Raw genomic sequence first — 26697 nt, forward strand, 5'->3', positions numbered from 1 at the left:
AAATAGTAAAAATTATTTATTTCCGACCTCCGAGTATCAAATTTATCAAGTCAGGCCCTTACAAATTCTGCTCTGCATTTTTTAGCTTTGCTTTTCATTATAACATCTTATTTAAGTCAAAAAACTGAATCAGGCATCTTGTAAAGACCTTGAAAGCATGGAAATAAACATGATCACGTTAAAAATCATTGAGACCAAAAAAGGTTGCAACACCAAGAGACGAAAGGTATTCATACGAATCCTGTTTTTTTATTATAATTAAAAAGTTGCCGTTTTTTCCAGCTCATAAAATTTTTTGAGGATACTTTAACCTAGATTGCGTATAGAAAATAAAGTTCGCATATCTGGGCGAAACGGAATCAAATTCGTTGACATAATTCTCTTATCAAAAAATTCCGAAACTTTTTTAGCGTAGTGTGTTTAGTCAAGAAGATTTCCATTTTCCCTTGGATTGAAAATGAAACTATTGCAGGTAATTGAGAACCTGTACAACAATTGATGCAAATAGTTAAAACATATCTGTTTTAATCCCAAAAAGGCAAATTTAGAAAACATATCTTACCAAGAAAATCATCAAAAGTGTCCTCTTCAATGTTTTCGATTTTTTTTAATTTGGTGCCGGTGACATGTGTCTTTTCAGAGTCACGCAAAAAACTGTCCACAAGTTCTTTTACTCCCGCCTCGTCCAGTTTCTGAACTAGCTCTGGGTGTCCTAAAGAATTTTTTCAATATCTTTATCACTTCAGCTAAAGCAGCCAAAATTTTCAAATGCATGGCCGGTGACAATTGTGCACCTTTACAGGCCTTACAACACAAGCGGAATATAAAAATTGTCAACAGTGTCCAAAATAAATTCAAGACATTGGCATAAGCAAAAGCAGCATGAGACAAAAAAAAGACAAAAACTGTGAAACATTCTGAATATCCTTGCTATAAAAAGCATGCACCTTTAAAAGACACAAGATGAATTCAAGCTCACAATATTGCATGATATCTTCCTAAAATTTCAAAAACGTCACATTTGTTATCTTACAGTTACACTTCTACCCTGTTTTTTATTGTCTTATTTGTTATTCTTGTTCTTGTTCAATAAACTTGCAATGAACTAGAGACTACGGACCGAATCACATCAAGAATGTTCATTGTGGTAGTAACTAGAACTTTTAATTAAATTCTGAGAATAAAATGCACCAATAGCATAAAAGTCGTAAAAATAATCTCATAATTCTGATTTTAATCAATATCCTTAATTGGAAAATTGCTTTGATTTTAATTCCTCAGAATTTTTACTCTTTAAGGAGTCCACCTTTCTTACAAACATATTCCAATCCACTTGAATTAAAAATAAGTTTCAAAAGGGTACTTTGGAATTGGTAGAAATGTAAATTAAAGGACAAGTGACACGCTTTTGGCGCCAAATTTTTTTCTTCTTTTAACTTAAAGTATAATGCTGTATGAGAGTGCTGTTGAAATATTTTTCCTTTCTGATTTCATTTTCCTACTTAAAAACCCTTTTCAAATTATGGCGGGAAATGAATCACGTGACACAGTGACGTAGATTGTGATAATTTGTTACTGCTGCTACTGGTATACAGTGCAATATTAAGGTTTACAACACGCTTCTAACTGAATTCAGTTCGTCTGGACCTGTCGCGTCGCGTTTCGTAAACTCTCTATTAATGACAGGAAAATTCCGAGTTATCACAATGTACGTCATAGGGTCACGTGATAAAAAGGAAAATCGCGCCCCCTGCGCCCCCTGATTAGAATTTTTTGTTCTAAACCAGGAAAAACTTACTTCTAAATGATGATCTATTAGTAAATGAAAAGAAAAGATAGGGTGAAAAGTGTGTCACTTGTCCTTTAATGTTCTTTAAGTCAAGTTAGTATAGACAGCAAGCTCTGTGCAGTCTCCTTCCTAGAACAAAGAATGAAATTTTTTTACTTTATTTTACCTTTCATATCAACTTGTCCATTGAGCAAATAAATATAAAAACAAAATTGGTGGTGGTGAGTGATTTTTGTCATTGATCCATGAATCAATCTGAAAATTCAATAGTTTTAATAAAAGTGTGATTATTGCTTGAAACTAAACCTACCAAATAACAAAGTATAGTATTAACATTACAAGCAAACAAGAATCTATGGATGCAATGACTATGTCTATTTACTAGCAGCTTTCATTGACTGTTGGCAATGGTCATTTTTCTTCAAAAATGCAGGGGTGGCCTAAAGTTTCCAACTGCTGCATAAATAAAAACATTAGTTTGAGTATTTCATGATTCTTTCTCATCTTCATTATTGATAATCTTGGTAAGAAATTGCTGAAATGTGAACTTCAAAATTTTCTCGGCATACAGTTGCAAAACAAAGACAAAGTAAAGTTTTGGGATAAAAGTTGAAATAGGTTTGTTCATGGTCTTTGGCAGAGTGCATGTGCATGACTCTTAAATGATCATTATTTTCTGTTGTGGGGCCTGCAGTTTTTTAACGATAATGCAAGCAAATTGATGGAAGTAAATGCCTAATACAACATACAATCTGCTTGTTTTCATAACAATTCTTATCAAGCAGCTTGTTTGTTTGCGCATAAGCATTTGGCTATGAAACCTTGTGCACATTTTCATCATTCACCATCTAGCTTATATCCAGTGTGCAATTTACATAGACCCCACCCTTGGTTGACCCTAACAGTATGGTGAGTCACATATGACAGTATGGTGAGTCACATATGACAGCAGAAATGTGTGTTCTTCCATGTGAGACCACAGAGGATGTTCTTCCATAATAAGATTCCATAATAAGAACCCATATGTGTATGAGACATCCTCTAAAGTTCTTTGAAATGTCCTCGTGTGCCTGACTTAGGGTGGGAGAGGAATTTGACAAAGAACAACTTATGAGACAATAATTTTGAAAATCTCCAACATTTTCAGACTTCCCAAATAACATTTTGATGAGAAGATATAAATATGGTTAAATACGATTATTTTTTAAAGAGATTACACCCTATTACCTTATCAATTTAAGAACAAATCAAAACAATCTAGCATCAGATTTTCGAAAAAATTTAAAACAGTCAGCGTGAACTTAAATATACTGGCCCTTATGCTGTTATTAACGTGTCCCTGATGATATTTAATGGAAAAGGTGGATCCTTGCATAAAATTTCAAAAAAAACATTCACAAAAAATAGAAAAGGTTCACCTTTTCAGCAAACCCTTCCCCCTGGGCCCCGCCCCCACGAATATTAGGCCCAAGACTCAAGTACCTACTAAAAAAGTTAAAATATACATGCCCGGTCGGATAGACCTCTCACTTTTCTTGCGTACATTTGCTGCTCAACAGAAATTTTGCTCCGTTTCCTTTTATTCACTGTTTTTTCCTGAGCATTAGACATGGCTGTTACTCGTTTTGACACATAAGATAAGATCCTTACAAGATGTTGTAGCACGACACGTGATTTTGTACTTACTTTTGGTATAGCTTCCTTCACAAGAAAACCCACACGTGTGGGTCAACAGAATTGGTTGACAAAAATACCTCCCCAGAACGTAAGAAATTTACATTTTCAGATTATTTTTAGATATCTTTTCTCAACATTATGATTTGAGCATAAAAGGCCTTACTTCTTGCTTATTTTTTTAAATTTACTTTTGGTATACTCTTTTTCCATTCTTAACTTCTCTTTTTCCACTCTTTTTCTGTCTTAATTATTGACTTTTTATTATCTTTCTTTTTTATTTACCTGATTTCTTTTGTTATCTTTCCACTTCATTAGATGTTACATGTTTTATCGTCCGTTGCTCTTGGCTGTTGTTCAAAGGAAAGTTTTATGTTTTGTAAATAGAGATGATGTCATAATTGAATTTGCTATGTATTGGAACAAAAAAATCAACAAAATGACAGAACTATTGTACAGGTGAATAAAACAGGTAGATTGAAACTTCTCATTGTATAATTTTTTAAACAGTGTAAAAGCAACAGCTTTGTCAAACTTTTTATTTAGTTTTTTTTTGAAGTCGCCCAAATTAAAAGAGAACTGTTGAAACCCTTCTGGTTACTGATCAGTTGAATATGAGGAGGATTGCTGATATGTCTTGGATAACGTTTTCTTGGTTGATGATGTAGAGCTGTGTTCAAGTGTATTAGATAATGCTTTAAGTACCATTCCCCAAAAACGAATTAGATAGTAGTTTACTACTATTGTTTTTTAGTATCAATTTCTTTAAAAGTTTGCTATCTTATTTAGCTAATCAATCAAAGCTAATTTAGGATAACTTAAAAATTACAACATACATAAATCGTTAATGGCTTTGAAAAAAGCAAACATTTTACGACATACTAAAAGCTTTTTCGTCTGACACTCCTCAGAGCAAAAACGTCAGAATAGGTTCGGAAAAAAACTCGATGGAAAAATATATACCCAGTTGTGGATCGAAATAGGCCAATCAGAAAAACGCAAGCACAAGACCGGTATAGTTGACCAATCAGTGCCGCGAGCCTAAAGAAAAATTACCAATGGAGTCCAAGAGAGAAAACGAACTCCTTTTGTCTACACCTCTGGGACCTGCCTTGGCCAATATCTTTGTTGGCTTTCATGAAGAGCGTTTGTTCGACTACGACCAAAAGCCAGGTGTCTATTTTCGGTATGTGGATGACACATATACCATTTTCAAAACAGAGGCTGAGTGTGATATTTTTCTAAAACACCTAAATAGCCTACACCCAGCCCTCCAGTTTACGTTTGAAAAGGAAGAAAATGATTCCTTGCCATTTTTAGATGTTTTGGTCGAAAAGTCTAACACTGGATTTCTTACCAGTGTATATCGCAAGCCTACTTTTACCGGTCAGTACATACGCTGGAATTCATTTTGCCCAAAACAACGCAAAGTCAACCTTGTCAAAACATTAGAACATAGGGCACTTATGATCTGCTCGAAATCTAAACTGCACGCTGAACTGGAAAAACTCAAAACGATCTTCTTGGACAACGGCTATCCTGAAGACGTCATTTTATCTTATACTAAGGAGAAGATCGCAAGTTTTTCGGCTGTTCAAAAGTTTGGTCCGCAAAAGTGCCCAGTTTATTTGAAACTATCATGGATTGGTAACACTTCCTTGCGATTCGAGAGTCAGATTAGGCAAGCCATAACCAATTGTTTCTTTGCTGTCAATCCTCGGATTGTTTACAGCACTAGGAGAGCCCTTCCATCCATTCAAAAGGATTGCGTTCCTACCAAACAAAAAAGTTCCGTCATTTATGAATTTACGTGCCAGTGTGATTCTGGCTACGTAGGACGCACAACCCAAAGATTGGGGGATAGGATAAAACAGCATGTTCCTTCCAACATACGAAACAAAACTGCCCCTCAAAGAGAACAGCCTCCTCGATCTTGTAGGTCTAGAAACACTGTTAAAACAAGTGATTCTGCCATTGGTCAACATCTTTTAGACAACCCAGATTGTGCAAAACTCTATAATGACGACATGTTTCGGATAATTGGCAGAGCCCGGTCGTCCTTCCATCTAGCAGTTTTGGAGTCAATCTACAAAAAAACGAAAAAGCCGCCATTGTGTAGACAAAAGGAGTTCGTTTTCTCTCTTGGACTCCATTGGTAATTTTTCCTTAGGCTCGCGGCACTGATTGGTCAACTATACCGGTCTTGTGCTTGCGTTTTTCTGATTGGCCTATTTCGATCCACAACTGGGTATATATTTTTCCATCGTGTTTTTTTCGGAACCTATTCTGACGTTTTTGCTCTGAGGAGTGTCAGACGAAAAAGCTTTTAGTATGTCGTAAAATGTTTGCTTTTTTCAAAGCCATTTTCAAATTCTGTACCGCAAAAAAATTGTTCACATAAATCGTTATAAATGGTTGCTGATAAAGTAAATGCAGTGAACATTACAATAAGACATTTTCAATGTAAAAAACATTTAAAGCAAATGAAGCCTATGTTTGGAATAAATGTTTGACATATACAACGGTCTGAGGTTTCTCCAGACCAATATTTGATTTTGTTTTTGAACACAGAAAAAGATTTAGTACCAGTATGACGTTGTTTGTGACAAGTTTGTCAGAAGGAACGCAAAGCAATTGAAGATATGAATTTAAAATGGTCTGAAGTTGACCAAAGTCCTCCTTTATGGAAGAATGAAGCTGTTACTCTGGAAGAAGGTAAGTAATTGTGTCAACATTTAATGAAGCATTTGTAGTTGCAAATTAGAAGAAATGCAAACAGTGATTTAATAGCTACACCTTGCCCGATCATAATTCTAAATAAATGAACGTTTTTGATTGAGCTAGTTTTTTCTTTATTCATTAAACAGTTTCACAAAATGCTCTTCTTGATGTCAAAACTTTGCCAATCGAAGAACTGATCCTACTTCGCCAATCGAAGAGCTGATCCAGCTGAATTACCAAAACAAGCTTTCACCGCCTCAGGAGCGGGTGGTCCCCCTTTCAATGATTGAAAGGCTTTGAGTAAACAGTGGCGAAGCAAAGGTCTTGCTGGCCCTGCTGAGCAGGACCAACAATTTCCAAAAATAAGTTTTTTTTACTCAAAATATTTTGTTCCTCATAGTGAATCAAGCCCTGGATGACCTGGTAAACAGCAGGAGCACGGCAGTTATACCATACTTACATAGATGGTCCTGATCTTTACTAGAGCAGCCCTGTATTTTGGTCTTGCCCATAGGTATGATACCTGATGTTTAGTCCTCCTTCACAATAGTCTAGAACAAAGAGCAGTCCTGCTCAAGCTGGAGAGCAGGACCTCGCCAGAATAATAATCATAACATGGAGCAAGCTGTATTGATTTGATTGGTTGAGGACTTGCCTACGTAGACTTAACAGCATTGTTTTGAAAACCTTTGGTCCTGCTATTTCTGAGAGTAGAGACTGCTTTTTCTAAAGATCCTTGTAGCGTATTGTAAAGTCGCACTTTCAATTCGAGTCCGACAAGACTGCTATTTTTTAAGAATTTCGAGTGAATATATTGCAGATTTTGAATTTTGATGAATAATCATGGCGAAACTTTGTGCAAAAGAAGCTCTTGGCAATAGAGATCTTGTTTCTCAGTTTTAATCTTAAAGATTAAGGACAGAGTTTTTCAATTTGATTGGTATGCTAAGAAAGACTGGCTTTGTGGGAGGGAGGATAAGCAAGGACTCTTCTGCTGACCCTGTTTGTTGTTTAAGCCAGTATGTCTCAAACCTGGGCAGAAAATGGGTATTCTAACATGCACAGCTTTTTCTCTGACTGTAAAAAGCATGTCAAAGCCAAGACCCAATAGATGTTGTTTCTTTTGAGAGAAAGACAAGAGGAGGTAGATCACCACAAGGAAGAAGTCTGACAGAACAGGGAGTTGCTGAAATTTCTCATCGAAGCAGTTCTATTTTAAGGAAGCAAGAGTTATTTTTCAGAGCACATGATGGATCCGACACTAGCTTGAATAAAGCAATTACAGAGAGCTTCTGGAATGTTTTGTCAAATTTGATTCGGTTTTTGAACGTCGTCTTCATGGAAAGCTAGATAATGAGAAAAGAGGCAATGTTGGAGTTTTTACAAGTGTTTCATCTGATACTCAAAATTATCTTATTAAATGTATAGATTCTGTGATTCAAGATCAAAGATAAGGAGATTACTCAATCTTCGTTTTTATACATCCAGGTTGATGAAAAACAGATGTATGTACAAAGGAACAACTCAGTGCCATTGTTTGTGTTGACAAGAAAGGTGAGATTGTTGAAAGGTTTTAAATTTCTGTTATGTTAGTTCCAACATATCTGCATCTGCCATTAGTTTTATTATTAAAGATATTTTGCAGAAATATGGCGAATCAATGATGGAAGAATTAATTATGCAGACAGACCTATGATGGTGCTTCTGTAATGTCTGGCCGAATTTCTGGTGTTCAAACCCTTCTTCGCAACATTTCGCAAATGTTAGTGCATTTAGGAATTTTACAAGGCTTAGTTCCAAAAGAAAAGAACATCTTGGATTTCATGAAATTGAAATTCAACGCCCTGGTGAGACAAGATGGTATTATCTCTCTCGCACTGTAAAAGTGTTTTTTGAAAAGTTTGATATTCTTTTTGATGCTTTACAGGAAATAACTGACAATCCAAAGATCTGGGATGATACTGCCCTCACCCAAGCTTGTGGGCTACTACAGTATTTGAATACTTTTGTTTTCTGTTTCCTCATTTGCCTCGTTCACAACATTCTAGAACAGTCTTCAATTCTCTATATGACTCTTCAAAACACAAAAACAGACTCCAGCTATAGGGTTGGAACAATAGCAGAGTTTGCAGCATATCTCTCTGACATGCGCAATGACGATACCTTCAGAGAATTCTATGATTCAGTGCTTAATAAGATTGGTCAACCATCATCAAGATCTGAAAGAAAGCACAATAATAAGCAGCTTTATTTTGAAGCTCTGATAATATTAATAATATGCTAACTGAACGCTTTGCAGATTGCCAGAGCTTTGAGTTCCTTGATCTTGTTAATCCCAATTTTTCAATGGAAAAATAAGGATCCTGCAACCAAATTGCAAATGCTGAAATCAAAGTATGGGCCTTTCTTCAATATTACATATCTTGAAAGTCAATTGGTTTTTATTTACAAGGATACAGACTTCCACAAAGAAAGTCCAGTGGAACTGTTGCAGTTCCAAAATTGTCCATTTTTCATCTTTAAGTAATGGCTTATCGCACTATTCAAGTGATGCTCCTATCCTATTTTAAATATATTTTGCTGTTTAACAAGCAAGTGACATAATAAAAAAACTATTATTTCTGGTTGCCTTCCCCCAGCTTCTGTATTGCCATGAAGTTGTTGGGGCTCCTTCTGCCTGAAATGGAAACTCAAGCAACAGGCAAACCCTTGGCTTGAGCTTACCCTAATGTTATCTTTGCATTGGGAACTAATCTGCCTAGGCAATAGCTTGCATGCATTTGATAACATTTATATAACCAATGCCTTAGTTTTAAAATGTGAACTTAGGCACGTTTAATGGGCGTTGCCCCTTTTCCCCAGTGTTTATAGGGCATGAATTTGCAAAATATTCCTGGGAGCCACGCCCCCAGACCCTTTTCCCCTCCCATGAGCAGGACCATCGGTTTTAGGCTGGCTTTTGACACTGAGAAACAATTTTAAATTGCGTATTTTGGCCAAACTGCTAAATAAACTATTGGATAAATACGAAATGTTGGATGCAGAGTTCTTCAGTGAATCGCACAAAGTGTCATAGAATAAAATCAGGGATGTTGTTTCCCGTCCTATCCTTGTATATCAGGAGAAGCTTCAAGGTTAAGTGTATCATAATCTTCACATTAGGGCTCAAAAAATTAATGACAATTTCAAATGGCAGCGGCTTAATAAATGGATTAGCTGAGGGCTTAAAGGTGATTTTTTCCGTGCATTTTTCATTATCAAGGAAAAAGAAACACAAATGAAATGATTGAAAGTTTATTGTTAAATTATAATCAGTTTCTTTAGGTTGAGATCATCAGTTCTATTTAGGCACCCAAAATGTACTCTTTCTCACAGCATTTCTTAATATGAAGGTGTCAATAAGTTCATCAATTGACAGACACAAATTTGTCCATAGCTATTATGACCCCAGCAAAGATCACACGTTGCTTTCCTCTAATGCTTCCAGCCTCTCTGAAGGATTGGCCTCGAGTTGGATCTGACCTTATGTTTACAATAATTTCATACTTTATTTTGCTGTAAACGCAATTATCTAATGTAACAAGTCTTATGCGTGAAACCAATAATATAACAAACGAATCTAAAAATTGGTAAAGCACTTCAGCCCCCTCGGTTTTCGTCAAAATTGAGTCCTGCGGGTCAGTTCTACATTGTCAGTGCTCTCCTTCATAATGCCAATACATGCTTGTATGGATCAAGTGCCATAGAATATTTGAATCTCACACCTCCTGCACTTGGAGATTATTTCATATAAATATGCCAGAGGAGACCAGAAAGTTTAAAACCAAAAACAGTTTTTTTCAAAACCACTTGGACTATGATTTAAAACTCAGTTATGTACACAGTTTCGATAACTTTCATGGCTACATTGCATCAAGATGAAAGCATACTTTAGTGCTTAGACGAGGACAGCCCCAAGTTGCAACTCCTAGTTTCAGGCAAAAACATATAATACCATAAAACATGAAGCTCTGTTGATATAGTACCAAGCACTCTTATTACAGGCTGGTGCACAGTAATTTTCTAAAGTAACAAAACAGCAAAAGTCAATAGATTGTAAACTTAAATTTTATAAAATACTGCAATCAATGTTATTACGGTTTGAGCATTGCTATTTGCAAATGATTTTCAAAAAATTTTAATTTTTCTTAAAGCACAGGCTGAAAGGCTGAAAGTTGTGATCTGGAAAAAGCTCAGAATATAGGTAAATTAACATGTATTCTCAAGTAGCTACTGCTCTCAATAAAAAGGAAAATTTTATTATAAAAATCATGCTCATTTATAAAAGAGAAATTTTGGCAGATAAATTGAATTTTCAAAAGGAAGCCACAGTGATATATCCCTTGGTATTTAAGTTAGTTGTAGGTATTTGCATTTTTAGAGAAATCCAGGAGTGCAACAAACTTTAAGCCATGTACCTCTGAAAATATGGTAAGAAGATAGAGACACCAATGGTACTTGATAGAGACACAATTTTTAACCAATTCTAAGCTTTCATTAGAATGGGTAATATTTGAATTTTCAAATTTTGTTCAATACAATGTTTTAAAAAAAATACCTGAAAATTGCTAGTCCGAAGAGCTTTGTGTAATTAAATTCATTATCTTAGCATTTTGCTCTTTGATCTCCTGCAAAATAATATGCTGCTGTTGCTGCTGTTGATTTATAAAACTGACTTTCTCCACAAGCTGCAGCAGCATATTGCTTCGCCATTCCTCCCCCTGGCAACATTGCAGTTTCCCCTCTACTTCCTTTTATTTTATTTTCAAGGCCTTTTCCTTGATATCCAGTTCTCTTTCTTTCAACTCCAATTTCTTTTCCATAAAATGCTTCCCCTATCATTTTTTTTCTTTCAAATACTCAATTGTGTCTGAGCCATAATAGTGCCTCTTCTTCTTTCCTGTTCCTTCCTTCTCCCTCTCTGTCTCTGCTAATGTTTCCATTGAGCGATTTGCTTCCCAACAGTCTCTGCGATTTGCTTCTCATTCTCTCCGAGTTTTCATTGCCTCCTACATCATTTCAATTATGTTTTCTAGGGCTTCATGAAGCTCTGTCATTTCTAGGGATATCCCACTTGCCCGTTCCTCGCTAGCCATTCTTTTTCTAACGTATCTCTTCAACTTTTAGAATCTATCTCCTACTGCCCTCTGAATAAGAAAAGCCCAAAAAACATAGACTGAGAAATTCAGGGATTCTCTGTCTACCAAGTCGAAGAACTTTAAGAGACCATCGCAATGCTATTCGACCTCAAGTTGGATTCAATTCAGGTGTCTTCAATGAACTTAGGGAAGCTGTTGAAAGCTCTAAAGGTCACCAGAAATTTGTTTGTGTTTCATTTGATGAAATGAAGATATCAGAAGGGTTCACAGACTTAGGAGATGGAGAGATAAATGAAGCCTGCCTTCCGACAGAGAAAACCCTTACATTGCATCCACTTTTATTTTTTGTCAGAGGAATTCCATCTTACCTGAAGTTCCCATTAGCCTATTTTGCAACAGATGGTATCATGAGTAGCCAAATTCTTTATTTGTTTTGGAGATACATTGCCATTTTAGAGTTAAACATCAAATTATGTGTCATTGCCACAACACCCAATCGTAAATTCTTTAAATTACACAAAGGCCTTGATTACTGCACAGACAGTTGAGTGGTTTATCGTACTATCAACGTTTTTGACCACAGAAGATTGATCTTTTTCTTCAGCGATCCATGCCACTTGGTCAAAACAGCTCGAAACTGCTTGTTCAACTATGGTTCGGGTCAAAGTAGTCGCTACATGTGGAACAATGGCAAATATCTAATCTGGAGGCATATCACTGGTGCATTTCAAGCTGACCTAGATCGAGGCCTGAAGCTTCTACCAAGGCTAACCACTGATCACATCAAGTTGAACAGTTATTGAAAGATGAAGGTGCGTTTAGCAGCTCAGGTGCTGAGTTCAAGTGTAGCTGCCGTATTGAGATCATTTTACTCTGGAGATATAAGTGTAACAGCTGACTTTTGCAGCAACATGGATCAATTTTTTGATTGTCCAAATGTAAGAAGTTGTCACGATCATTGAAAGAAAGAGGAAAAACTTTCTAAAACCGTATGCTTCAATAGATGATGAACGTTTTAAATGACCCAAAGAAGAATTATTAGGCTACCATGAGCAATGAAAAGAGACCATTTCAACTCATCAAGGTGAATTTTCTGATGCTGCCAAAGAATTGTTTATTTCAAAGCAGAACTATGGGGATTTTAAATAACTACCTATTCTGCTGTAGAATGTGTGCAGCAGCTTTTGAGAAGTGCCTTATGTTTTAACGAAAAGATTTAGTCAATATGATTATGAAGAGGTATGGCTGTTTGAACAGTTACAGGAAATACTAGGGGGAAGTACCATGGGTTAAAAAAGAAAAATTCATGGTATACAATAAATGATTCAAAACTTAAGGCGTAAGACTAAAGACAATGAAAAGAAATAACAGTTTACTCTTTCTAGTTACAACTGTTTTAAATTTGTGTATTGTGACTGGCAAAATGTAGGGAGAAGCTATCCTTCATATCCATATCTTTCATGTTACATTGTGAATTTTAGCCACCCTCCCTAACAATTATTTGACTCCTTTTTTAAGACACCCTCTGAAAGCTCTTAAATTAAATCAACCTTTACAAGCTTAATGATGACTGATTTATTCAACTGGGACCCCAAAGAATCACATTAGATATTTAGGCATTGGGATGATAGGTTGCATTGCAAAAAGTTTGAATTTCTCAAATTTACTAGTGAACCAACCACAAAATTTGCAAATCTTTCAGCCTAAAAATTTGAAGACTTAATAAAAATTTCGAACAAATGCAAGAAGCTTCCTTCAGTTGCCAGAGACTGTTAATGTAGTTATCAAAAAACTAGCAAAGATTACACGGTTATTACACAGTGTTAGTTTAAAAAAACATTCACAATTTGTTTAAAACTATAACTATAATTTTGTAAAAAGAGTATGTATACAAGGAAAACTTTATTTCTTCTTAGATTTAGTATGACCAGTCTCAGTTCACTTCAGTTCTTTTCTTAAGCTGTTTTTTCTTACTTCTTGCTTTGAGTTTTTGCCTGTTTTTGATGATTTTGCATGTGAAAATGACCATACTCTAAAAAAAAAATGTAAAAATTTCCTGTACAATGTTTTTGGCTAGTTTATCATCTTTAGGTTCATAAGCAGGACAGTCTTCAAGAATACTTGAAAAAAGTTCTCTCACATTGAAGTCATCTAATAACTTATTGGTTATTGCAGTAATTGCTATCGATGTTATATTTGCTCCAACAGTTGCTTCTCTAAATTTGCTCTATGCAGCAAGAAACGAATTGGATACGGGCCTTTTAATGCCCCACAGACCTCCACTATTCACTGCTGATATCAAAAGTTGATCGACAAGATTATCCTCTTTGACACATATGATGATGGACTTCGTGGTTTCGTTTAGTGGAGAGTTTGTTTCTATGGTGTAATAGAGTTTTCTCAACACATACCCACCAATGCATTGTATGCACTGTTTATCTCATGGCACATATGGTGCAGGTTGCTTTGAAACAGATTGAAACTCTGTCATTAACCTCTCACGAGCAATAATTGCAAGCAAAGGGGCCTCATGTACCGTAAGTACCAAAGGGACTGTAAATTCAAGCTTTTACAAACTGGACAACAGAGACTGCTAAAATGTCTGACAAGATTGCAAAGTCAATTAGGACAAATCCAGAGTTCACTCCACAATCCTCACTTTCCTTTTCACAATAATCATTTTCATTTTCTCTGCTAATTTTCTTACTTGACCTCGAGAGTTGGGTGGAAGAACGTGCCTCAGAATTTGACGGCCTAGGCTGCTTGCTGCCTCGAAAAGGTGTTGTTTCTGCAACCGATGGTGATGCAGCTTCTGCCTCATTTCTCTGCTTTTTGCCTTCATCCTTGCGTATGTTTTCGAAATATGAAGTAGCTTTCCTCTTTCTATATGCTTTTCGCGACCTGTTTCGTAAATTACCCATTTTGAGCAAATTTGACTAGTTTTTCCCCCTGTTGTACATTAGATTGAAATAAACTTTTCTTGCCAAGGTACACGTCCAACCGTATTCAAATATCGACAAAAGTTTTTCCTAGTCTCTTTTGCGTCAAAAGTGTAATTTTTACTTCCCAAAACATTTATAGGACGCATGCCACTTTCATTTCCTCTTGTCTCCACTCTCCTTCATTTATAGTCCCATCTTCTGTGCATTCGGTGTCAAAACTGCCAGGAGGTGAATATGTTCCGGGTGACTTTTCCCTGAGAAAATTGTGAAGAACACAGCATGCAAAAATGATCTTCTCTACGTTTTTGGATGAAAGCAAAATCAGGGATAGTAATACACGAAAACGATTCGCCAGTATACTGAACGCGTTTTCCACTACTCGCCTCGCCCTGAACAAACGGTAGTTGAAAATTGGCTTTTCCTTTGAAAGACCTTGGAAGGGTTATGGTTTTAGCATGTTGACTTTCAGAGGGAAAGCATCATCAGCAACCATTGCATATGGCAGCAATGTTTCACAATCTTCCATTGAACGAGGGCCAGGCAAAGTGAGATAATTCTCCTGCAACCCAGTAACAAGGGAAGAGTTGCGGAATACTCCACCATCACTTATCCTTCCATTAGAACCAACATCCACGTAAATAAATTTGTAGTTGGCATCAACTAGTGCTAATAGTATGATACTGAACGTGTTTTTGTAATTAAAGTAGTAGGACCCAGAATTTCGTGGCTGCTTTATCTGCACATGTCTGCCATCCAGAGACCCTATGCAGTTTGGAAAATTCCACAAATTTTCGTCTTCCTGTGCTATTTTTTCCCATTCCTCTTCAGTTGATGGTGTCTAAAATTAAATTTTAGGATGTAAGCGATTTAGAGGAGCCAACAAAAGGTGATTTTAACCTTTTCATGCCTGGAAGGGCCATATGGCCCATGAAGATTCTTTCCTTTCTAAAATTTTAAAACCGAAAGCTTTCCCTGGATGCCCGGAAGGGCCATATAGCTCTTGTTATTGACATAATTGATGCTAGGTTTTGTGAGTATAGCATGGAGTACCTCTCATTGGCAACTCGTGTTTAAGGTGGTGGTTGAGAGGTGCTTTGCTTGTGAAATTCAGTCCTCCATTCCAGGTAAGATCAATACTTTAACTAGGTAATAAAAATACTCCCATGTTGGAAAAGTGTCAAAGTTTATTATTTCAAAGTGTTTTATAATGTTTGTGATCATTTTAGAATGATTTCAGATAGGTTTTAATGTTGGGCCATACGGCCCTTGCGGGAATCAGAGGCATATTTGAGATCACTTGGGCCCATTGTTTTTTTGTGTTGAAATGAACGTAGAACCCAGAAAAAACTGCTGATTTTGTTGAATATAGTTACAAGAAATAGGATCTGGGCACTTTTTAGAAGCAGATTAAGTTTTGTAAATAGTTTTATAGTAGTTTAAGACCAATTCTGAAAATGTGAGTCAACACAAAGGGAAAACTTGCTTTCTTTTAGCATGGAAAATATTTGATTCAATTGTCAAATGGAAACATTTATCGAAGATCATGAAGTGGAGGGTGTGGTGGAAAAATGGGTGATTGTCACTCCTGGTTTTGAATCAGAGGATGAGAATGCGTCAAGTGAAGATGAATGTGAATCAGATGATGAAGTTCCTTTGGCAGACCTTATTCCACTGGCAGGTCTAGCAAGTAATAATGTGTCTCCAGAAGAGCCTGAAGTTGAAAAAGAAAGGACGTACCGTTGGAGAAAAGGAAGACCACCAGCTGGTAATAATTTTGCATTCAAAGGAGATGATAATCTGGGAAGTTACGAAGATTTGAAGGAGCCAATTGACTTCTTTGGCAGTTTTTTAATGTTGAAATGATCAGATCGATCTCCAAACAGACCAACTTGTACTCAAGACAGTGTAATATCAACAAGGGTTCAATTGGAACCTCTCCAGATGAAATTGAGAATTACCTTCGGGTGCTTTTACGCATGTGCATTGTGCAGATGCCAAGGTATCGTATGTACTGGGAGACCGAAACACGCTACGAACAAGTGGCAGGTATAATGAGCAGAAATCGTTTTGAGATCATCAAGAAATTCCTGCATTTTGCTGACAATAGCAATGCACCAGATCCTAGAGACCCAAACAGAGACAAACTTCATAAAATCAGAGAACTTTTTGAGCAATTGCGACAGAATTGCCTCAAAGTAAAGCCAGAGGAAAAAAATTCCATTGATGAGCAGATTGTACCATTCAAGGGAAAGAGCAGCCTTAGGCGGTACTTGCCAAAAAAGCCAAAGAAATGGGGTTTCAAGATATTCTCTCGAAACTCCGTGAGTGGGTTTTGCCATGACTTTGAACTTGATGGTGCCCCAGATCCTGCAAGACCGCCTTGTCAGAGCATTGGTTCAAGTTCAGGTGATATAATTCTAAGAATGTGTGCAAGTTTGCCAAAGCATCAAAATTACAAGGTGTTCTTTGATTACTATTTCACCACCTTGTTTTACTGGCAAGGTGAAAGGAATGGGGCATGTTTGCTGTTTGCTGTAGGCACCCTGCGGCAAAATCGCATCAAGGGATGCACCTTGAAAACAGAAAATGAATTGAAGAAGGAAGGCAGAGGATCTTTTGATGGTGCAGTTGACCTCAATTCTGGACTGACCGTGGTGAGGTGGTATGATAACAAAATGGTGCAGCTTGGCTCCAATTATGCTTTCACAGCACCAGTTGAAACTGTCAGAAGATGGAGTACAAAGGAAAGGAAATATGTTGATATTGAAAGGCCTGCAATTGTGCAAATTTATAATGGAGGAATGGGTGGAGTCGATTTGTTTGACATGTTTCAAGCACTGTATCGACTTCACCACAGGAGCAAAAAGGGCTACATGCGGATCCTGGGAACAAGTCGATAAATGCTTGGTGCCTCTACCGACGACTCACTGGACAGGGTGGCATACCCCAAGCAGAGCAGACAGATCTGCTGCACTTCACAGCACAGGTGGCATTCTCGTTGGTAAGGAATTCTTTGCCAAAAAGAGGAAGAGGCAGACCAAGCCTTGAGCCAACAGAGGATGATATTGCAAAAAGGCCAAGAAGACCCCCCACAAGAATCCCCCAAGATGATGTTCGTCATGATTGACTCCAACACTGGCCGGAACATAGACCAGACAGACCAAGGTGCTCAAAATGTGGAGATAAAACAAGGGTTGGGTGCACCAAATGTAGGGTTGGACTTTGTATCACAGCTTCAAGAAATTGTTACAAAGACTTCCACACAAATTAAAAAACAATAACTTAAAGCATGCTAGCAAATTTTTAACAATTAGAGTGTATGATTATTCATTTATTTTATGTAAAGTTTATTTATTTATTCATTTATTAATTTATACAGGGTAACACTTTTGAGCTATTTGTCACTATTCTTGCAGCTTTATTATCCAATTGTAATTAATTTAACTTAGTAGTTCAACAGGAGCCCAAAACAGAGCAGCAATAATTGAAGTTGGGCTCTACTATACCCTTATATATGTTGAGTTAACTTTTTACAGTAATGCTCATGTAGTTCAATTGCTTGACTCTTTTGTGAAATCCCATTATATTTGGTTTCTATTGCTTCTGGAATTCGGTAAATTTCTAAGTTTTGATGCAAACTAGTTTGCCACACCCAGCCCCACCCATACATCCAACTCCCCCAGGAATGCAGTAGACTGGACTTGACATTAGTTTCTTTTATGCAGCTATTTTATGTGACAAAAATGATTTGTAGGTAGTGATTACAGATATAAAGCTAGGAAGGAAGAAACTGCCAAATTTACCTTGAATTCCCAGAAGGGCCGTATGGCCCAGCCCCCTATTTAACCCCAAATAATGTGGAATATGAAAAATTACAAAAGAGATCAATATCTAAACTATTTTTAAGCTAGAATCAGTTTGCTAAGATTTTTTTGCATCATTGGAACATAATTAATGATGGGGATACAGCCTCAGTGGCAAGAATAAAGATGACCCAGAAGATATTTTTGGCAAACATGTGGCCGTAGTCTTACGAGCTGTCTCTGACCTAAAAAACAGCTAACTTGCAGAATTAAAAATTCAATAAATTTCATTTCAAGCCCAATTTGGGATGTCAGGCATACCAATACAACAAAACGAAACAAATTTACAATTTCAGTCCACCCCCATGTCATCATTTGTTCCTAGGCCCTCTTTGCCTCAAACCTCACATTCATTTGAAGATACAACCTCTACAGAAGCTGATTATTGTACCCTTTGAACTTTTTTGTACAATTTTAAACATAGAAAATAATACGCACTTTTAAATATGTGTCTTTCAGTTGTTTGTAAACTGCCTCACATACTTCTGGGATGATCCTTGATAATGTGCTCTTATGGATTCTGAATTGATACTGAAGATCAGCATAACTAGCGCCAGTCGACAAAAAACGAATTGTTGCAGCTAACTGAATTTTTGGAGGTATAGATTCCCTCATTATCTTCTTTGGCAATATCATTTTGTATCAAGGCCAACAGTTCATCGCAATTTTCTGGTTTCATCCTCAACCTGTTGGCGAAATTCCCTCAACAATGTATCATACATTCCTAGTTGCGAACGTTTTTGTAGCCATGGTTTTACCCATGTGGACCTCTGTTTCTCCTCCTTTTTCGTTTTGAAATTGTGGCAATAATAATTGCAGAGGCAGCATGTTCTATGTCGCTATCCATTGCAAAACTGAAAAACTGAGGAATTTTGACTAATCGTGTAAACACGCGAGCCTTCAGTTAAGTTGATGAGAAAACGGATATAAAAATTTTTTGGGAAAAACTGACAGAAAAAAACTGATCGTTTATTTCAGCATTAAGTGAACTGAAAGGTTTTCTAGATGACACTGCTTCCCAACAAAAGTTAGGTGCTTCATGTTTCACCACTAATTAACATCTATCCCATTTTGGCCTCATGCATGAAAAGCGCTTTTCTGTAAGCTTGGAACCGGGGCAAATTCAGCCTCAAATCAAGGAGAAAAACGGAAAGAGCATTGCTATGAACGTTGCTAGAGGAATCTCGTACATTCTGCCTTAAGCAAAATGTAAAAAAGCATACTTGCCAAATTCTGTTAACACTGTCACTTCCCCATGCCAAAGGTAATGTTTCAAGGTATTTTCAGGAATATTTTCAACATTTGAATAAAAAAAGAATTTTGGACATTTTGAGAGGGGTTTAGCTACCTATGGTTCAACAAAAACATTCTTACTTCAAAAGCTTGCATCACTTGCAACAATACTTTCAGTGCAAATAAGGCTCAACTCCCATCCATCAAATTCCTTTAGATTTTTGCCTCTGTCTCTAATAATGGCAGGTAACTTTAAGATGCACACTAAAGTTATGAAATAAGCAACTCTCTGTCCTGAAAACTTCTGTTTGCATGCAATAACCAATAGGTCTGCAGAGATTCATAACACAAACTACATAACAACTGTCTCGATCAGTTACAGTTGTTTTAGCTGGATGAAGACATGCATTTCTGGGAACAGTTTATAACTTGCTGAGAATCTCCACCAGGATACAATGCATAAAAAACTTTTTGGATTCCTCTAAGCACTTTTAAAAAAATTCAGCATCTAACCTTAATTTTTCATTATGAAAGTCCTTTTCTGTCAAGAAAACAAAGTGACATTAGCCTAGCTTGATGCAAAACAGTTTTCACTGAATTTGATAAAAGTATGGATGTGGCTTTTTAAGACTTATTTTGTTATCTTGATACAAAAAGCAAAAATCGTTCTTTTTTACCCCTCCAAATATTTGCGTTTATCTCTGATACAGTCTGGACATTTTATCTCTACCAACCTTCTCTGCAAAATTGACATTCAACCAGTGAATCAGGTGTTACTGCAAGAAATTGCTCATCAATAGAAATAAATAGAAAAGGCAAAAACTCCATCATTGATTGGTATTGGTGCAATAGAAGTGGCACATAAAGGCCGCGAGGTACAGGCAAACGGGCAATGAAGCGGCCAGGTAGTTCAAAGATTGGCCGACATTGTACTGTCTTCATGAAAGTTATTTCGTCAAGAGATCATGGGAACGTTGTGGTGGAAGCCTGTCTTGGACACACAGGCCATGAAAAGAAACCCAGATATTCGAGGATTCAGGACCAATTGAGACAAGAAATTGCTGGAAAACTTGCAAAAGGTGTGAAAGTTGAGTCGATATTGGGCGAGATTTGTAACAAGGCAGGAGGTTGGATATTTAGGGATCTTATGGATCACAAAGACAACACAAACATAATCTACATCATAATCACAAACAACATCAACTAAATGTAGACTTGATGGAAAAAGACACAAAAAGTGTTGACTTTTAGGTCAATGAGCTACAAAGTGGTACATTAAATCCCAAATTTGTGTACAAACCTCAAGGAGTGAATGAGTACTCGCTACCAGCAGAAGACTTTTTGCTTTGCATTCAGACGAAATTTCAGTTGGATATGCTGAAAAAATACGGGAGAAAATAATTTTTATGGACTCTACCCATAAAGCGAACCAATATGACTTTCAGTTCATCTTGGTGTATTCATAGACGAAACCCAAGACGGAGTGCCTGTAGCATGGTTAATTTCAAAAAGGGAAGATCAGCTGGTTCTTTCCTGGTTTCTTGCAGCCATGGTGGCGAAGTGTGGGAACATGGAGACGCAAGTCTTCATGTTAGATGATGCCAACAACTTCTACAATGCTTGGGTTCTGAGTTTTCCAAAACCAAATTAGAAATTGATATGCGCTTGGCATGTTGATAAAAATTAGGAAAAAAGACTGAAATCACACATTTCAACTACAGACAACATGGCAGTGGTTTATGCAGCTCTGAAAAAGATGCAATTGGAGGAAGATCAAGCGAAATTCAGCAAAAAGCTCCAGGAATCTTGTGGCTGATGTGAGAAGAGATGTCTGCGGTTTTACAGCTACTTCTTCCCAATGTGTGTGAAGCATTTTGAGCAATGGGCATTATGTTTTCGAATTGATGCAGTGATGCAGGTTTTTGATGGCTTGATTAAGAAGGGTACCTACAAAATGAGAGCCACTGATAAACGTCACAAAAGTGGTGCACCAATCAAAGAGCAGGAGGTAATCAAGGTAGACCCCGGTAATTCAAGAGTACATTCACAAGAAGATGATAGTCGAAGTTACTGTATTTCATGAATAGAAGACACGCGCAATTGTATTATTTGTTGCTCCAAATGCAGTGTAGGCAAACAAATGTATCACTTTGGCTGCATTGACTTCAATGTTCGAGGCATAGCATGCAAACATATTCATGCAGTTCACACACGACAACTCATTTGTAATAAAGAGCCAAGTACAAAAAAAGACAAAACAAAGTTGGATGCTGATTCAGAAGAAAGTGAAAATGTAAAGTATTTTCAAGAAATACTACGAGATAATTCAGAGGGGCCTGGTTTTATCTTTAATCTAGCTAGTGTCCAAGTTATAATGTTAGCAAAAATTGCCGAATTAACTGCTGATATAGTTCAAAGCTCAACAAGGTCACAAAGCGCTTCGAACAGCAATGGCACATGTTAAGTCTGCAATAACTGTAGCACAAGGCCTTGGGCACCTGGATAGCGAACATGCTTATGACCTTAAACCTAAGGGCTACATCTCTTTGAAAAAGAAATCTGATATCCAGCCAAGATTCATAAAAGAAAAAGGGTACAAGAAACCGCAAAACAGTTTGTCATTTCCCATGAAAGAACAACGGAAAGCTGTAAAGATGAAGCTTCTGGATCAAGTTCCATTTATTTACAGAGGACCCATCGCAGCTCCATCACAAAGTGCAGAGGAAAATAACCTGTGTAACTGGTAAAAGAGAGGGGCAGTGCGGGTGAATGACTCGGCCTTGGGTTTTTGCTTGAAAGAAAGACCCTATAGCTCAGCAGTAGAGCACTTGAGGTGCAAAGTCAAGGGTCGTGAGTTTGAGCCTTGCTCGGGTCGGTTATTTTCCCGCACTCTCTACTAATTATCTATAAAAATCCTGTTGCCTGTAAGCTTTCTTTTTATCCACTGCTAAAAAAGCACAATTTTGTACAGTCAACTCGTTTATCTTCATATGGCACGAAGGCTGTATGGGCATTTCACTTCAAGAACTGCAAGGCCATGGCACTTACAATTAACCAAAGCATCGGGGGTTGCTGCTATATATGGCTTCTTGGCATCTACAAACAAGCCACATTTTCGTATTTTAAAATCATCATGATTTTTTCCTTCTCTAATAAAAAATTCTTTGACTCCTTGGTCTTCATGTTGCCTTCCCCACTTGATGCAGGGATATCACCAATACCGTTGCACTTGTACATTACTTTATGTCTCAGGGGTGTAGTTTTGGGTCTTATTGCACCAGTGCACTTAATAATGCTGTGCATTTTTGTGTGAATGTCATGGTGGGTAGAGCCAGTGAGAGGTCCTGAAAATGGTTCATCCACAAATCATCTGCAGCTTGCCCCATTGTTTTCTTCTCAGTTAACTGGATATCTTGGCTTGACAATGGTAAGGACTGAAGAAAGCTGGAAATTTTCTTATCATTTGTATCATTTCGAGGCAGTTCAATCACTCTATTAGCAACATTTTGTAAAATGAAGCTCTCAGCTTCTTCAGATGGGTCCTCTCTGCTTGGCTTTCTGACTTCCTCTCTGCTTGGCTTGTTCTTCTCTTTTGACCTGAATCTTTTTCTTACAACTATATCCTATATCTGTTTTGGATTCACTTCTTTCTTTGATGACTTATTCCAACTGCATGGAACTGAAGTACATGAGGGATCAAGGTAACCTTGTCTAAGAAATAGTCAATCTTGCAAAGGGTTGCAATAGCATGGTTGCATTGGTGTGTTCCTGTCATAGAGCTACACCAGCTTGTCAATATATCCACGGGCAGCTTCATATCAACTGCAGCAAAGGCATGTGCAACAAGGTCAACTTTTTTCCAAGATGTGTTTAGCCCATGGACTGCTAAAAAATCCACTAAAATGTCTCTTCCGAATTAGAGGAAATCTTCATACTTGCTGAGTGCCATTGTAAAGACGACCCTAAAACACACCTGGAATGAAAAGAAAGCTTCACTGTCGGCAAAAAATGTAACAATCAAGTGAAATCTGAGGTGACAAGAAAGAAAATTAAAGGTAAAGTAACGTACGAAATTGCATGAAATCGCTTAGGTGCAAATAAATGGATGAAACTCTGCTTGGTCTTGTCTTTAAAATCAGATCAAAACAGATCAAAATTGCGTATAAATCTTTTCAATCTTAAAGCTCTGGCTTAATTTCATATATAGTTAGACCCTGACTGCTTGCTTCCGTTAGAGGCATGCGATCTTCTCTCGTATGTTGTTTCTGAGACCAGCTTTTATACGAATAAGCAGTTCAAAGCTTACAGTCACTGGGTTTGTGTGAGCTCCATTGGCTACCAGAATGATGAAATAAAGATTTATGACAGTCTCTACAACAATGTAATTTCAAATGAGGTAGAACAACAAATTGAGTGTATGCTTGGAGGTGCACCGTTTAGAATGATGGTTGCTTCAGTTCAGCAGCCACAGAATGGTTCTAACTGTGGAATATTTGCCATTGCCTTTGCAACATGCTTGACTTTTCGACAAGATCCATCATTTGTTGAATTTAATGTCTCACAAATGAGAAAGCATCTACTAGGTTGCATCCAGTCTGGTAACATGGAGCTGTTTCCAACTGTCTCATGATTTTGCTGTTTACCATTTTTTGTTACTTTATAAACATTCTTCTGTTTGTGTTGTTGTTATATTTAACCAGTTAAAGTTTCAAGAAAAAGCATCCTGTGGTTTTTATTTATCCTTCCCATTGCATTAATTACAAAATCTCTCTGGTTTTGGATCAGTTTGGAGTATATTTCAGACCTGTTTTCTTTTGACTCTCCTGCTCATTGATATTTGGGGTGTACAACACATTTAAAACCCCACTTATTTTGCACCAAAGAGTACCCTTTCTAGAAAGGTGAAAAGTTTTTGCTCTTGCGTTGTTAAAAACAGGCTTTGACTTGAGACTGCCAAGCGGCTTTAACTTGACTGACTGCTATTGGTGGTGGTAGAAAATGGAGATTCCCCTGCTCGAAATCGTTTGGTTTTCCGCATGTGAGGGGGAGGGGGTTCCTGGCTAAATAATGAGAAGCTGCGGCGGGTCCAGAAGAAAAAAGTAAGGTAAATTAAATACAAGAAACATTTTATTATCATCAAACAATTTGTCTGTAAATTTATTGAATATTGTATATATTTTATAATCAATTCTTTAAACCACCATCACTTCAAGAAAAATTAGCATTTTTCACACCTTTTTTGGCAACAAATCTTAAGCAAGTACCCCCAGGATTTTTTTCCACTAGCAGCCTTGTTTGAATAATGTTATTGTTGTGATCCATTTGCTAATGACTATAAAACCCAAGCCCTTCAGGAAAAAAGTAGCTTTCAAAAAGTGGCCTTTGTGGAGTCATTGGTGAAAATACAGTGATCAGTTTGCAATAAACTTTTAAAAGTATGCTTATATAATCTTGATTAGGGGATCATATTGAGCCCACTTAAGTATAGACTTGTTATAAACAATTGCAAGGCTAAAATATAAAATGTTAACAGTGTGACGCTGCGCTCTGAAACCCATGTTCTTTATACAAAAGGCAGAAAGAACTGTCACTAATATCCTGAATATTTGTCAAAATATTGAGAAAAAAAATTGAACTTCTTCCAGTTCAGTCAAATGGAATTATACCAGGGCACAAGTTCACCAGTGCTGAACAAACTCTTATTATTCTATCCAGTAATGGGACAGATTTTTCTTTATTCAGTCCGAATTTGCTGCAGTTCAAATAGGCAATGTGCTTTGGAGAAATGTATATTTTTGCCTGAGTGATCCAATAATTCTCTCGATATGAATACGGACATTTGCAATGCCTCGGGTCTGTTCTATGTCAACTGGATCAAGTTGATATTTTCCTCGTGTGAAAGCTGGTATGTTTATGTTGGCTTGATGATACCAGACACTCTGTTGAATAGTGAATCCTCTGTCAGCAAGGATTAAGTCACCAGGAAGAAGCTTATTCAGTATGCCACAGTTCTGAGTTAAGTGTTTGTCAGATGTTTGGCCCCCCAAGCATTTGACACAAATGATATTGTTCCTTGTGGTGTGATTCCTATCAGGACTTTTGCAGTGTTATGGTTCTTATAGGAGGAGAATGTTTGTGCTCTTGCAAGTAAATTTGAGGGTCTGTCGATGAAGACCTCAAAGCAATCTATAATAACACCTTTGTACATTTAGCCGCAGTTTTATCAAGAAAAGAATAAACTCTTGGAACTTTGTTGTTGTGGGTGAATTTCTGGTCACACATGGAGATACAAATTCATATGTTGCCTTTAACACATCAAAAGAGGGTAGGCCTGTATAAAATCTGACTTTGCCATCATCTTCACAAAAATATTCTCCTGAAAATACATCGTTCACGCATTTCTCTCTTTCTTTAAAGGCATAATCAAATTCTTCAGTTTGTGTTGATTTGTCCTGATGTTGCTTCAAGTTATCTAGATCGTTCAAAGAAACTTCGTGATCATCCTCAAAGCCAACCTCATCAAAAATTTCTGCAATGCTTTCTCCAGGTTCATTTAGCTTCGCTAGCTTTGGCCTTTCTTCATCTTTGATATCCTGTTCCATACGTTTCCTTCTGCAGCATGTCCTCTCAGCGCGATCCGCAACTGCTTCCATGTTTGCCAAAGCTTTCCCTTGCTTGTTGTGACCCAAATTTAATGTTGGAACCCAGTCGATGTTAAATCTATCCCAAGGTTTTGCAGCAATCCCTGAGACAAAGTGTCGAAAGCATACCCAATCGTTTTTAAGGATATTTTCAGTTAGGCCAATTCGGCTAATGGCAGCAATCCATCTTCCTCGCCGCTCTCTTGTCAACTCCTTGTATGCTAGTTATGATAGCAGGAACTCTGCGGTAATGACCAGGTACATCTTCACTTTTGTTATGACAACCATTTAGCATACCAAATACCATCTTATCACATTAAAATATAATTTTAACATCTATAGAAATCAGCCGCCTGCCTCCACTACTTCCAGTACACCAATATAATCTTGTTGATTTTGGTCACGTGACTGAAAATACACTATACAATGTTCTCTAAGCACACTATCCCTTTGCGTAGTTGGCCATTGACAAATTGTGGAGGAGCCATGCAGAGTTTGCCCCACTTGTATTATGGCGTCGAAAACTTCGAAATGGTGTATTATAAGAGACATCGGAAAGAAAATATTTAAACAACGTACAGTTCTGTTGCAATTTGATGCCAGAATTTGTTGCAAAAAGATGAAGAAATGGACTATCCTTGAATCTCTGCAGCCATATGAACTTAGCCAAGTAGTCTGGTATAAGCTCCTGATTTG

General features: G+C 37.2%; 1 protein-coding gene and 1 pseudogene across 4 annotated transcripts; one reads left to right on the top strand and one right to left on the bottom strand.

Annotated features, from left to right (window-relative positions):
- The first annotated feature begins 25 nt into the window (after positions 1-25).
- LOC135694968 (uncharacterized) lies at positions 26-11218 on the top strand. 4 transcript variants are annotated; one of them, XM_089115456.1, is made up of 3 exons: positions 26-6698; positions 7673-7738; positions 8112-11218. In XM_089115456.1, the coding sequence occupies exon 1, from the start codon at positions 4522-4524 to the stop codon at positions 5620-5622; it is 1101 nt and encodes a 366-aa protein (XP_088971582.1). In that variant the 5' UTR covers positions 26-4521; the 3' UTR covers positions 5623-6698; positions 7673-7738; positions 8112-11218. The 4 variants fall into 4 exon arrangements, with proteins under 4 accessions (XP_088971582.1, XP_088971581.1, XP_088971578.1 ...); XM_089115455.1 differs by having other exon boundaries at positions 26-6178; positions 6585-6698; positions 7673-11218; XM_089115452.1 differs by having other exon boundaries at positions 7673-11218.
- A 7572-nt stretch (positions 11219-18790) lies between these two features.
- On the bottom strand, positions 18791-26697 carry LOC148957351 (uncharacterized; annotated as a pseudogene).

Source organism: Rhopilema esculentum, unplaced genomic scaffold, assembly GCF_057945365.1.
Source record: "Rhopilema esculentum isolate cy_ngs unplaced genomic scaffold, ASM5794536v1 HiC_scaffold_31, whole genome shotgun sequence".
NCBI lineage: Eukaryota > Metazoa > Cnidaria > Scyphozoa > Rhizostomeae > Rhizostomatidae > Rhopilema > Rhopilema esculentum.

Bases quoted from the DNA above. Each gene is read 5' to 3' on its own strand.
- LOC135694968 (XM_089115452.1), top strand. From the start codon at position 4,522: ATGGAGTCCAAGAGAGAAAACGAACTCCTTTTGTCTACACCTCTGGGA.